At 39.5% G+C, this 14,635-nt stretch overlaps 1 protein-coding gene and 1 long non-coding RNA gene across 6 annotated transcripts in view; one reads left to right on the top strand and one right to left on the bottom strand.

The window, feature by feature from the left end:
- The first annotated feature begins 513 nt into the window (after nucleotides 1–513).
- Nucleotides 514–14,635, top strand: part of LOC143414494 (uncharacterized) — a 41,999-nt gene continuing 27,877 nt past the window's right edge. The window contains exons 1-2 of the long non-coding RNA XR_013095111.1: nucleotides 514–711; nucleotides 2,593–2,684. This is a non-coding gene — a long non-coding RNA (uncharacterized LOC143414494). The remainder of the gene's footprint in view (nucleotides 712–2,592; nucleotides 2,685–14,635) is intronic.
- Nucleotides 3,031–14,635, bottom strand: part of csmd3b (CUB and Sushi multiple domains 3b) — a 424,286-nt gene continuing 412,681 nt past the window's right edge. For all 5 annotated transcript variants that reach the window (XM_076878974.1, XM_076878975.1, XM_076878976.1 and 2 more), the window contains exons 65-72: nucleotides 13,745–13,856; nucleotides 13,469–13,648; nucleotides 12,176–12,235; nucleotides 11,113–11,271; nucleotides 9,950–10,086; nucleotides 9,365–9,452; nucleotides 8,737–8,872; nucleotides 3,031–8,096 (exon numbers count right to left, since the gene is read on the bottom strand). In XM_076878974.1, the coding sequence (XP_076735089.1) occupies nucleotides 7,937–8,096; nucleotides 8,737–8,872; nucleotides 9,365–9,452; nucleotides 9,950–10,086; nucleotides 11,113–11,271; nucleotides 12,176–12,235; nucleotides 13,469–13,648; nucleotides 13,745–13,856 (1,032 nt within the window). In that variant the 3' untranslated portion in view covers nucleotides 3,031–7,936. The remainder of the gene's footprint in view (nucleotides 8,097–8,736; nucleotides 8,873–9,364; nucleotides 9,453–9,949; nucleotides 10,087–11,112; nucleotides 11,272–12,175; nucleotides 12,236–13,468; nucleotides 13,649–13,744; nucleotides 13,857–14,635) is intronic.

The raw sequence follows: 14,635 nt of genomic DNA, 5'->3' as shown, positions 1-14,635 counted from the left end.
ATAGCGACAATTTCTGTTCAGCGCCAGACTTGCTTGTAACCTATATCACCAATTATGTTAAGAAAAATGACGTATTAACGACTAAAAACTCTGACCTTTGTGGGAATGCTTGGAGCAGACTAACCTGTGAGCTGGAGTGTTCTGGGACGTTATATTTGGTATATCCAGACCATCCGTAGGCTCTTACTTCGGAAACATGGCTTAAAACATTTCTCTTCAACAACGTAATCCGATTTAAAAAAAAACCGATCGGCTTCCCGTGGCTGTCATGCGACCGGCTGTTGCAGTTAATAATACAACAGCTTCTTGCCATTTTTTGTGTTTCTTTTTATTGCTGTGTAACTGAGTTCAATTGAAAGCCTGCATGCGCTAGTACCTCTTGCCACAAGTTCCCAGAATCCTTTGCAGTTTTACCCCTGAATGACGTCACATTTTCAATCTTTATCCTGGTGGGCCGGTCTCTAGTCAAAATGCCCGGGGCGATTTTTTGTCCCAGTCCAGCCTTGGCTGGTATATAATGATGTGCTACGTGACCGCTAGCGACACAGCTATGTTAGCATAATATAAACAAGCTAACTTTTTTTCCACTGGATAAAAGTTAACGTGAGTGTTCTCGGTGGTCAGGAACAAATGTAATCGCATGGCAGGATGCTGTAAAAGGACCAAACTTCAGCCAGGAGAACAACTGAGATAATCCATCCACAATACAAGGTTAGTCATTCATATACTGCTGCATGGGCTGGGTTGGGAATCGCATCTGTAACCGGAAGGTCACCGGTTCGATCCCTGGGCTCTCTGTCCTGGTCGTTGTGTCCTTGGGCAAGACACTTTACCCTACTTGCCTACTGGTGTTGGCCAGAGGGGCCGATGGCGCGATATGGCAGCCTCGCTTCTGTCAGTCTGCCCCAGGGCATCTGTGGCTACAACTGTAGCTTGCCTCCACCAGTGTATGAATGTGAGAGTGAATGAATACTGGTATTGTAAAGCGCTTTGGGTGCCTAGAAAAGCGCTATATAAATCCAATCCATTATTATTATTTTAAAAACTGAGCTTAAATAAATGATTAGCGGTAATAAAAGCCGAGAGAGGTCAACGGTGATCACTGACTTTTTTTTAGGAGCTTTTGAGATTAAATAGAAGAAAATACATAACATTAAACACGTTAACAACACAAAAGCCATATTAAACGCAGACTACTTTAGGCCCGGAAGTAGGATTCGTCACAACATCACTTAATAATCGGATTACCTGCCAAAACCGGAAGTGACGTTATATCTCGTGGGGAAACGTAGTTTTTTTCCCCTTCGGGCATTAATAAAGCTATACAGGTGTTTTTAAAAGTCATGTTTGACTTCATGCTTTTCTGTATAGTTACTGGGATGCTTAGAACTCAAATGACACTGTTGGAAATAGTTTATTCTGATGCACATGCTAAATTTGCATTATAATATTTATTTCGTTTATTTCGTTTTTCCTGCACTATATATAAAAAAAATGATGTATCTCAAAAAGAAAACTATGAAGACACTTAAAATGTAAATTAAATTTCCTGTGGTTGGAAACTATTTTGTGCAACTTTTTGCATTTACAGTTTTGAGAGATATACCTCTGAAATTTCTCTAACTAGAAATATGTGTAAAAAACAAAAAGAAAACAAAAACGATTTTCAATTTTTTTGTAGTTTTTTGCACTTTTCTGTTTTTTGCAATTTATGTAGTTACCATGGCCTTAATACATATTAGGGATGGGCCAATCCGATATACAGTATCGGTCCAATCCTGACCTAAATTACTGGATCGGATATCGAGGAGAAAAAAAATGTAATCTGATCCATTAAGTATCACAAAAGCACCTCAAAAAACTTGCGACATGGCATAACCCAGGTAGTGACCTTAGCAGTCAGAGCAGTATGCGTCAAGTGATAAAATGGCTGTTGTGTGCGAGACCTGTCGGCGGTCTGGAGTTGACGCTGAAAGCATCTGGAGCCTGGTTTGAAAACTTTTTTTCATATTTGTGTTAAGTTTTGTATAGAAATTACACAAAATTCAGTCTCAGGTTAAATGTGACATCCATCTTGATAAAAGATGAGTGTCATGAGAAGCCGAGTTTACATTTATTTGCACTGCTTTCCACTCTGGGTGTCTATTTATGTTAAAGCACTTTGAGTCAACTTCTGTTTTTTAAATGTATAAGATATAAATACACCACACGTGACAGTCAACACAAAACTTTTATTTCTAAAAAATTAATTAATTTAACACTATTCAACAAGCTACATACTAAACTTAGCGAATAGAAGCAAAGTATCGATCCAATTGTGCTAGTATCGATTCAATACCAATACCAGCGCAGGTATCGATGCTCTTGATATGCCTTAAATGAATATGCTTAAGTATGTCGGGGTCTTCTTCACCTGTAAAGGGAATATTAGCCAGATGCAGATTCTGCTATATCGTAACATGAAGTGACTCTTCTAATTTCCTATTGTTACTGCATATACGTGAACAAATGTGTGCATGCCTTTGCTTAACTACCTTTTGACCAGTGAAAACTGCGCTGTCTCCTCTTCCCTATTTCTTGCTTCTTTTCCAGCAAGGTGCAGCAGCAAATAATAATGTTGGATTTCCAGTGATAAGAACTTCCACGGTTCTTGAATGGAAGAAGTTTAGGGAGCTCATCTCAAGGTGAGATACTGTAGCGACGCTGTATTTATATTCATTTCAGTACACATTGCGCCTGCTGTATTTCCCCTGCAAGGGATTTCCTGACTTTGAAAACTAGTTTTCAAGTCACATTTGCACCTAAAGCAACATTTAAATTTCACATCAATTTACACTGCAACACTTAATCTCACATATTTTAAGCTGTAGCCTCAACGCTGCTTTCCTCATAAAGAGAAATATGTTCAGGTGTTTGCTAGGCATAACTCAGCTAAAGTGGTTACAATTTCCAGTTTTCAGAAAGTCATTAAAAGTAACGAGACAATAATGAAAAACACACTTTCTTTTTTTACAAAAGCAATTAGCCTTTTTTAATTTTACATTGCATTGAAAATTTACATAATAGAGTCATACATTTTACAAATTATTTCATCATAAAAATATATTTCTGTACAAAACACTTTTTTATTCTATATTTCATCTTTTTTTTTTTCTCAAATGGTGAATATTTCCAATGTCCCCCAGGCAGGAACGGCTTTAAGTCTTTCAAATCACAAGGGTCTTATTGCAGTCAGTCAGTAGGAAAAGCTTGTGGCAAAATAGACTGAAGCTTAGAAAAAAATGACCTCTGATGATGAGTGAGGGGAGCAGAGGGCGCTGGAGCAGGTGTGTGTGTTTGTATGTATGCATGTGTGCGTGCGTGTGAGACAGAGTGAAAGGGAGGGTCTCGTGGTTTTTGGTAGGCACTGTGTCAGATTCATACTGAAGAAACGGCAACAAAAGCAACAACAACAACCACAAGAGCGGTAACAATCAATCCGACCTGTAATAAGAAACGATGTCATGATAGCGATGAAGTGCGGCACAGTCACAGCATGGATAAACAAGGAAGCCGCAGCTACCTTTGCCTTTAAATCAGTAACGACTTTAAAAGGAGTTTTCTTGTCAGCTGGATGTGGTTGGCGCCTGTGGTCACAGCAGCGGGGGTTCTTAAAACAAAGTGGATGTTTTTGTTCACCCTGGCACCCAGACTCATTAAAAAGTCTAGTTATCCATCATGTGCGGGACCCCAAAACTAACAAAATTCAGCCTCTCGTTCGTGAAACCAGATTCTTCAAAAAGAAAACAACAAAAACAAACACTTTTATTCAATGAGCAACAAAGCTGCAAAACAATGACTAATGCTGATTGATACTTCTATTTCTGCCTCCTGTTAAGACCAATTAATATGGTTTACTACCAGGCCCTTCCCTCGTGATAGTTGATTTACTCTGAAAGGTTTCATACAAAAACTCAAACATCTACTCATCTCTCAGCAGTGGTTCATTTATGGTACATGAAATCATTAGAAAGGCTGATATCAAGTGCAACAACAGTGGCAGATAGGGGCAAAATATAGAAAACGTTGCAGAGTGTTTATCAAAAGGTGGCAGATCACACTGGAACAACAACAATCACAACAAAAAATAAATAAATATATAAAATTGAGATCATATGGCTGCTTTTATGCAATATGCATGAAATAAGAAAAAGAACAAAACAAGCGTTGGCTTCAAATAGTCGAGCATTATGATAAATGGGTCAGTTCATGATTATAAATAGATTATAAGATTTGACATTCACTGAACACAGACATGCGTGTCATTAAAATCTGTCTGTTGTTGAGCAACACTCATGTTGGAGACTTGTAGTGCCAAAGATAATGCAAACCTTTAAACCTAAAGAGTCAAATGGGGTCTACTGATTTAACATGATGTGGATGTTAGAAAACGGGCAAAATAGATTGTAAGATCACCTAAAGACGATCAGGTCTGTCTGTGGTGTGATTCTGATTCACACTGAAGGCATCCTGAGTAAGATACTGAGACACGAAAGAAATCCATACGTAGGGTTCAGATGCCATGTGTGCTGTGAGCTGAATATATTTTTTAATAGTAGCTTTGCTGCATCACTTTACAAGAAGGCCATCAAGTTGTCTATTTAATCATATTTTCCTCATATATTGTCCTTAAAACATGTTTTGGGCTTAACAAAAAGCATCATCTATTTGTTGGTGCACCAACTATCAAACAACATCTACTAATAATATGTAATTTAAGTAGTCTTTAATTTATACACACTTTATGTGGCAACAGACACATTTAGCTGCCACAAGTGAGATATAACATCCTGGTTCCTGCAGATTAAACTGTGTATGTTTTGCAACTAAATAAAATTTATTTAAAAATTGTCATAATTCTGAAGTGTATTGAAAAACAGATCCTAAGTATTGCAAGTATTTGTTAATCTCTTTTATGTTTGTCCCGTTTCCTTATATAAAATATATAATAGAAACACAATATGACATGTTATGTAACTCAAATTTGATCAATATATCTATTTAAAAACTCAATTTTGGGCAATTTTATCAGTTTTCATTGTTAATAAGCACTTCAGCCCAATTGTATGTTTTCTTTTATTGTGGCCTTGTACTGTAAGAGATGATAAAAATATCCAGAGACGGAGCTGGATGAGAGTTTGTCTATCAAACAAATGGGCTCCATTAAAAGCTCGATTTTCTGTGTTGCCATGATGACAGAAAGGTTTGAAGTATACTAGTAATCTATTATAGATTTAAAACATAACTAAATAAACAGCTATTTTTAAAAGTACAAGAGTTTTAATTCACTATTTTCTGTGTCCTCACTGCGCCAGCTAGTTCAGAAATCCCAGCTGTTACGCTGTCTTTAGCTTCACCCTTAAAATGTTGTTGGTGTGTCAGTGGAGATAATTACATATTTTTATTGTCCAACATCTCCAGTGCAGGATTCGGAAAAATGGCAAACAAGTACAAACTCTAACAGGTTTTGGAAATCTGCCACCTGTGATAAATGTAGACTAAAACCCATTTAAAAAGCATAATTGTTGCTGGCAAACCTTGCATCTCAACAGTAACGACAACAACAATACCACTGATGCTCATAATTGCCCCAGTGGGAAAGACGGTGCATGTGTGAGGGTCTTCAAAATACAGAATGAATTCAAATAAACCAGCTTAATGTTACAAAGAAACCAAAATACTGCTTGTGACTTCTGTGAATAGCACGTAATTATAATGTCTTTTATTCCGATGTTTCTTTCTTTTTTTCTAAAAACTCTGCTATAATCTGTCTTTACCCTTTAGCCCCTCCCCTGTGGTAAATATATAGCACAAAAATATAGGTGGTGAATGCTCCCGAATATATATATGCAATAGATTTACAGATCAGAAGATTCTGCAGCAGTAAGAAAGAAAGAAGATAAGCACTCTCAGAGTGCAGAATTACAGTGGAACAGTGTCCACAATTGTAGGGTTACAACCTTGTTGCCTTTCTTTTAGCCTGTCTATCAGTTCATGTCTGTCTCTGCCTCCTGTCTGTCCTTCTGTAAGCCTGTAAATCTGTGTTTAAACTGTCTGTGAAGTGGAGACATGGATGGAGCCTGCAACAGTCCGAGACCAGGCTCATCTTCTTTGAACCTGTCTGTCTCATTGCATGACTGTTAATACCACTTGTCTCTACCTGACTCTCCAGATTTTGTATGTGTACCTGTCATCATTTGTGTCTGTCATTCACCCTGTCAGTAACCTTTCCGTCCCTATGCTAGTCCATCTCTCAGCGGGCAGACAGGTAGTGTTCCCATGAAATGTGCTTTAGTGCCAGAGCTTTCTCTGTTTGTCAAAGTCTTTCTCTTTGTTAGTCCATCAGAGTCCTCTGTATCCATTTAGTGTCTTTCTGGTCAAAATCCATTTAAATTCGCAGGATCAGGAACATCTTACCTCATATTCTGTCTGATCTGATTCATTATGTAGAGGGAGGGCTGACCTCTCCCAGTAAATGATTTCAGGTTAGACAGGCTCTGATTGGCTGGGTTACAATTTCAAAATCTTCTTTTTTCTCTTAATGACTCCCTTAGTCTACTTCCAGTTCAGTTAGGGTCTGTCTCCATCTCCTTAGCCTCCTCTCTTATCCATTGGATGGGAAGAGGCAGTTTATCCTTTAGATGAGACAGTCTCTCATCCGTTCTCTAAGTGCTAGCTCCCCTTTAGACTCCTTTTAGTTTTGCTGTGCTCTAATCCCAGTTCAGTTAGGATTACAGCTCCATCTCCAAGGATGCCCTTATCCTTCGCTTAGGAGTTAGTCTCTTTTCAAAGCAACTTTCGCAACTGTCTGCTAACATTAGCCATCTTAGATCCCATTTCAATAGAAAAAAAGACAAATACTGGCTGGTAATACCAGCCTCTGGTTGTAATGGAGACAGGAGGTTGTCCTGTCTGGCTGTTAGGGTGTTGTATTCCATGGTTGTTTCAGACATAGTTTCCTCTTCACAAAGCATTAGTCCGGTTTACTGATGGTCTGCTGGTGACAGTGTTCTCTTTGTACTGTCAGTGTTGAAACCAAATAGATAGAAACAGTTTTCTTAACATCACAGTGTCTTTTATGACATCATCTTCATGTCACATCTCCCCATCTGTGGTCATTGTGATTACGTTTGTTCTTTTTTTTTCCATATTTAAGGACCTGTTTAATACAGTCAGTTTGACAACATGTTACATATGAAAAATATTTTTTAGCGGATTATCTCTTTGATTTCCAACTACAGCTGGGCTCTGATGATGTGCGCTCTCTTTCTCCAGGCACAAGTGATCATAGATCCCACTCTGGGTCCTCTTCACAACTTTGTGTGACATACAAAATTTGGCATTGGGTTGTGATAACATGTCATGATGTCCAACTAGCAGGTCATGGCTTAATCATTAGTACTCATATTATAGATAGTGAGAGAGGTTAAATAAGAGGTTAGAGTATAATGGATGTATCTGGTTTGGAATCCAATTATAAAGAATCCGTGACCCGCTGAGTCTTGGGGTTAGAGACAGATAATAGCCAGTATGGTTTTCCATTCAGTAGTATCCCTTTCCATCTCTTGATGTTACATCTCCCATTGAGTTCACACTGGCTGCTTGCTTCTATCAAAGGCAGCAGACCTTTTGTGTTCATACTTGTTCAAATTTCATTTGCGGATACAAAATGCTTTCAGTGACGGAAACCAATGCTGGGTTTTGGTTTCAGCTGGAGAGCTGGGTTCGATTAGGTTTCTGGACTGGGAATGAAGGTCTTTTGTAATCAGTGTGCAGACCATGTCGTTCATGGTGAAGTTTGCATCGAAGCACGGAGCTTTTGTCTTTCGTCGTCTCTTACCGGCCGTGGTCCCATTGGATATCTGAGTCATTAAATTCAAGTAAGGTCAGTCGATCCTCAAACCATGGTGCATACGGTGTTTAGATTTGGATCAAACCTAACAGCCTTCCCCTCCACAGCCTTGGCGTTGGTGTTGTACATGGGGTTCTCAAAGGCGGCCTGGCCGTTGTTGTTTTCATGGACTGAGCATCCTGTGTATTGTGTTTTTGGTGTGGTTCTGTGAAAAAAACAACAATGAAAACCACACACATAAAGAAATCATAAATACACCATTGAAGAAGCAGAAATGCTCTAATTGCCTATTCATGTTAACATTACTGAGCAGCCAGTGGACAATACAGAATGCAGTCTTGAGAGTAGAAGCATTGTAAACAAGCCTTAAGAAGGATTAGAGAGCGTGTTGCACTTTTTAGGAAGCCTAGTGAGATTCCAATCAGCTCATCCAAAACTAATTCCTTCAGCAAGCCTTTTTTTTTTTTAGATATTAACAGCAGAACAGAAGTTATTTGCATCTGTTAACAATGCGAACACAAGTCATTTGTGCTTAAACCATATCTCTGAAAAATCCAATTTATCACCTCCTAAACAGAGTTGTTTTGCGGCACAGTTTGCAACAGACAGTGACTTAACTGTCTTTGAGCACTGCAACAACCAAACCATTGAGTAAGGCATTGTTATCACGAATTAGACAGCTTCTTAAAATGTTAACAATGCCTTTTTACTTTTTGCACGTTGTTAATGGAAAACACAAATGAAACCACGATGCAATGACAGGAATGTATTCCTTTCAGCTGCTGAAATGCAGCTGAATGACACTTCAAAGGGATACGTGCAGGTTTACTTTTTTCAACACATACCTTTGTTTGTAGAGATAAAAGCCAAAACCGGTAAAGATCAGAGCAAAGAAAGGCACCAGGATGGCGATAGCCACAGAGCTGCTGTTGGTACCAAGCTGGGGGGGTGGCGAGTTTTGACTCTCCGACATATTCAGACCTGCGACAAACCAGGAAATACACTGTCATCAAAGTGATTTGATACAACAAGAAATATTGTTGCGGGTTTGGAACAAAAGGCTTTCAAGCTAAGTTGTTCAGCAAATAACCAACCAAATTTTTATTAGTTGTAACTATGATAATTAAGGTAGGGGCTCTGGTAATTGGAAGTGGACGTGGATGCTACCAGATAATGATTATTATCTGCTTAGCATCTTGCAGGCGACTTGCAGCTCACATTGGACTCGGGAGCTTGTAGTCTTCTTCCACAGCTCCAACCTTTTAAGTCTAAAGAGCAGCTTTTCCTCTTGTTGAGAATGCACTGCATGGCTGTCCCTGTTGCAGCAATAAAGTCCCTAGAAGCTCCAAGATTACTTACTGAATTAGTTTGAAGCAGTCTGCCTGATTTTACTATCAATTGTAGTCATTCATTGCTGAATTCCAAAGGAGCCAGTATTATTTGGTGCTGCTGGCAAAATCGAAAGAGAATTACCCAATCTTTGCAGTCCAAACTGTCCATAGTCTTTTCCCTGAATAGAACCCTGGAATACGTAACTAGAGCCATCGGGCTCTGCTGATACCTGTAGATTAAAAAGAAAGAGCGGTTGAGAAATTGTTCAGGCGGGAGAGGAAAGGAAAACAACTGTGAAGAGAAAAACAGAGGGACAAAGAATGGTTATCTTCTGGTTCCATGTCAACACTACAGAGCAAATGAATCGAAGATGATGTTTGGGTTTTGCTGAAATCTTTGTATAAGGTGTATTTTCAGGGAGCCTTGTTTATTTTCTTTTTCCTCCTTTGGCAAGATTTCACAAAAACTACCAAAGCGAATGTCGTGAAACCTGGTGATGAGGTGGTGCATGGGCAGGCAAAGGGACACATTAAATGTTGGCTCCGATCTGGAGGGCTGTGTTTAAAATTGCAAGAAAGAACATTGGCCTTGGCAGAGATGGTAGTCTCTGATAGCTGGTGTAGTTTAAATATTTCACTGACTTATATTTACACAAAGTCAAATGGCTTCAATGTAAATCCAGCTCAACTGAATATGGTTAGGTTGATTTTATCGGCTGGGACTTACAAATCCATCCATGGTCCAGGAATCATCTATAATCTTGGCGGGAGAGATGGCTGAATCTTTTAGTTGGTTTCCCTGGTTCACATAATTCACCTGATACATCAGCAGCAACAGCCTGGCCTCGGACGCCTTGTACACTCCTAGAGGGTGAAGAATAAACACGTGATTTATACTTGGTTTGCACATGGTACATGGTTTAATGGCTTGCTCACTATAGTTCATTAGATCCTACAGCACGTGTTTCTACTTTGTCTGGTGCACCAGCAAAATACATGTCGTTAGTTCTGACATTTTATCGGGATACAAAGAAGACAGCAAACTGAATGGAGCTGCAAAATAAAGAAAATGTTTATTTTAAAAAATGGATGATTTTTTTTAAAGAGAAAACCAGGAAACTGAAGTTAAGCGAAGAAATTCAATTCATGAACTCATAAAAAGGTGAGAGCGACGGCTGTTTTTCATGTCTCCAATCTAATACAAATATAGCTAACTGATATATTCTTCCAGCTTCACTTTTGGAAATAAAATACAAAGTATGCACATTTCCCAAAACACCAAACCCCTGCTGCCTTTCAAAATATTCCCTGGGTAAAGAAAACTTGACATCTTAAACAGAAAAAAACATGCAAGTTTTATGTAACTGGCCACTGGCCTTTCTGTGACTGTGTGAGTGCAGCTTTAGCTGTTATTGATCTAAAGCTGCTCCTTTAAGCCAGAAGACGAATGTCTGATAGCGGCGCAGTTTTGTGATATGGTGTTTGTGCACTCTGCGACTCCAGGAAGCAATTCTAGCTTCAACAGGATTTGTGTTTTAATAGGGTCTTAACCCCCTGCTGACGCTATTGTGCGACCCAGGGAGGTATGTGTGTGAGTAAGTGTCTGTCTGAGTGAGTGAGTGAATGTGTGTGTACAACAATGCTGCAAAGAAGCATAGTAGAAAGAAATGAATTTCAATCATTAACAAAAAGCAACAATAAAGAATAAAAGTGCTCTCAATTCTGTTTGGTTGCTTGCTTACAGTTTTGCCAATGGATCAATACAGCATATTTTAGTATTATAGCTACATTTTATTACAACGATGGCCTGTCATGTCACAGCACTTATGTGGTAATCTACTCAAAGTGCTTTCAGTAGATTACTGAACAATTAAACCTAGCGTAACATGCCTGACAGGAGCAGTTCCATGTTGCCGTTGCTAAGGGTAACATTGACTCTCCCCGTTGTGGAGTTAAAGCTGGTGATGCTCAGTGTTATAGGCTGCTTCCTCCCACGGTAATTATAAGAACCCTTCCATATGTAGTTGGGAGCAAAGACATCATCTGGAACTACGAAAAAGAAGAGAATATGAATTAGATTACGGTCCGCTCCAATCTTTAAAAAACAAAATGAGAAGAACTGCCTGCACCAATCAGCATTAAACAGCATTAACCCCTATGATGGTACTGTCCTCCTGTGCTGACTCATCATTTTCTCTCTCTGTTTGTCTCCCTCTCTCTTTCTGTCTTGCATGAATCAGTTTTGTGTGTGTCATTAATCTGGCCTTGTGGGGTGTGACTTGTCTGGGGTTCCTGCCACTCACCTGTGTGGAGTCTGCTGTTACTACTTAAGGTGATGATCTGTCTTCAGTTTTCGCTGCATTGTTGACCTCAACATAGTTAGCTAAACTGGCTCTCTTCTTTGCCGTTTTGCCCTGCCTTCATCCCTTTATCTATGCTACTTACATTTTTATTGCTCTCTGCAGGGCGTCCTGGTGGTTGGATAGAGAGAGTGAGCTAAGCCTTCTTTTACTGGGCTCCTTGCCTTTGCTTTATTAACTCTTTCTGTTAAACTTTTCGCCAGGCAACAGGCAGGTGGTTTTAATGTTGTAGCAAACTGGTGTATATAACTGCTCAGCATGTGTGCATTTTATGCAGATAAGTGCACACAGTATGGCAGAAAAAGACAAGCATAAAGAAGAGCAGAATTTCACAGTAGTTAATTTACCTTTCTCTGTGTAGTGAGGAAAAATAAATTATTTAGAACTACCATAGAAAGCAGTAAAGTGCAACAAAATCGACAAGAGCATAAGAAAAACAAGAGCAGCACTGTGGAGCAGAACGTAGCAGATTGAAAAGGAGCTGAGCTAAATTTATCGAACGACAGATTAAGCCAGACTAAAACGGAATAGATAAGTCAACAATAGACAAGGAATGAAAAGACTGGAATAGGAAAGATAGTAGTAGAACTGACCGTTTAGTTTGGGGCTGGGGGTTCCTGTTACTGGCTTCACAGGTTTTTTCTTCTCTCCGGCTACACACACAGCCAGAGAAAGAGAAAAAGAAGATAATGTCATATCAAAACTCCTGAGCAGGGCAGCAGGGGCACAGCACGAAATATTTTAAAATGCTTTAGTTTGCAGCCAACCTCCCTAATCAACCATGTTATCCAGGGGAGAGTGCAATTCATACTAACAAGTAACCACATTAAAATGCAGCGGCAGTCACTCTTGGTCACAATGACGAGTGAGAAGTGGGCCGAAAAAGGGTCGAGCAAGACAAACCTATTTACTGGTTACTTGTAGATTGAAATGCAAATAAGGTTAATGATCAATGACCAATAACTGCTGTGTATATTAGATCCTTTTAAAACCGGCTTCAAGACACTTTTTCTATTCACCATCAGCAGCTTGTACTATCACGTCAAGATGCAGCTATTGTTGGCAACAAATACATGCAAGCCAGGAACAGGTTATTTGTCCGAGAACCTTAAATTGGATTTAGAAGTGCTCCAATTTTGAAGACTACTCCAGGGCAGCTGGGTGGTAGCCGTGGTGGAAGGTTTCAGAAAAGACAGTGTGTGAGCATGTGTCAATACTAAGTAAAAGATTTTAAAGAGTGCCAACTATATATTTATAGCAGAGATGATGCTGATTTCTTCTATATGATCAAAGCACCTACCAAATTGACCTTTTTGTGAGATTTGAAGAGTGGACTTTAAACTTTTTGGCTCAAATGTTCAGTGTTTCCATCATTTTTCATAATTTGTGAGACAATACGAAGAGATAATTGTAGCATTGTTTGCTAGGCAGTGTATTGTTATTGATATTAATATTTTACAGTATTAACTATGTACAGTACGGGATGGTTATGTTGCAATTCTTTCATTTCTTCTGCGATGGCTCACAAGGTTGTAGTTTGAGCTTGATAAAGCAGGATTAATGCATGACTTCACCTTTATGGTCCTGCCTGGTAAATCTAGCAAAGGGACAAAACACCATGGGACATTTTTGATCTGTTTTGCCTTTGAACCACCAGGCTCACCACCAATCCAAAGGCTGATCAACCCAACAGGAAATCTCCCCCTACTCCAGATGGCTTGTCTGTCCCTGTGTGTGAAGTGACAAAGTCTCCTTGGGCTAAACATGCTCAAACACTGCTATCTGGTCACTTAAGCTAAAATGCTCCAGATAAGATAATCAAAAAAAGATACACTTAAAGGAAATGTGAACAATGGAAATGACTGTAGCAGGACAGAAGTACTTACCCCGACATATCGGCATCTTTCCAGTCCAAGTGCTGTCACTCTTGCAGACCCTGTGTTCAGAACCCCCCGCCAGGAAGTAGCCATGCTGACAGCTGTACACCAAGGTGTAGCCAAACCCAGGAAGATCCATCCCTACCACGTCCACATGGAGTGGGCTCTCCGGCTGCTTGCAGGCGTGGGCTGCGGGGTTTAGACAGATACATTGTTACACTTCAGTGAGAGTCTGAAGGGATGAAAGGGTGAGCGGCTGACAAATTGAAACAGTGTGTTTCGTACGTATGCACTCGGGTTGCGTCCCACTCCATGTTAGATCAGGCTGACAGGTTCTGGAGGAAGATCCCTGAATCAAATGACCAGGCTGGCACTGAAATGACACCACACTCCCAACCTAGGCATAAGGACACAGACAGAAGTGCACACAGAAGCCATTAGAGACATTGTAACAGATCTGATTGGTAAAGAGGAGTCTGAATATCTTCAGAGGAGCATCATAGTGTTGTACTGCTAGGATAAATGCTACTCGTATTTCAACAGGTGAATTCGTGTGGATAAAGACCAGTATTTTAATATGAAGTACATTAAAATAGATGTTTAGTTGTGGTTGTGGCATGTCAATGCAAATGCACAAGCATCCATTGTATTCCTTAAAATATTAGAAGTATAAAATCAACTTGCATTCCCCGTTCATCAGGACTTAATTTGAGACAAATCAAAAGTCAAACATATAATGAAGTTTGCTACCTGGCAATGCTGTAATATTTATCAACCATTAGATATTTTCCCTCCTGTGCGGTAGCAGGTAGCAATCCTTATAAAATATCTTACTTGCTTTCTTCCTGCCAAATAACAAATTAACAGTGAATTATTAGTTATTTGGTTGAAATGACTATAATTTTTTGGTAATAGGTAAGCAGGTTGTTCTCCAAGAATCTTGAAGCATTTCCTATAGTTCTTGGGTTTGGGAATTCAAGTAGTTTCAGAAGCATCCCACACTGTTTGAGATCAGCACTCTGTGGGTGGCAAATCATCTGTTGCAGGACTCCTTGCTCCTGTTGTCACTGAATATGCTTCTTTATGACTCTGGCTGTATGTCTGGAGCCATTACCATACTGCAAGTGGTTTAGGACTGACAAGATGCTTCCCTGATGGCATTGCACGGTGGATAAG

The sequence above is a fragment of the Maylandia zebra genome, linkage group LG22 (assembly GCF_041146795.1).
Source record: "Maylandia zebra isolate NMK-2024a linkage group LG22, Mzebra_GT3a, whole genome shotgun sequence".
Taxonomy (NCBI): Eukaryota; Metazoa; Chordata; class Actinopteri; order Cichliformes; family Cichlidae; genus Maylandia; species Maylandia zebra.
This window is presented reverse-complemented; position numbering and strand designations above follow the sequence as displayed.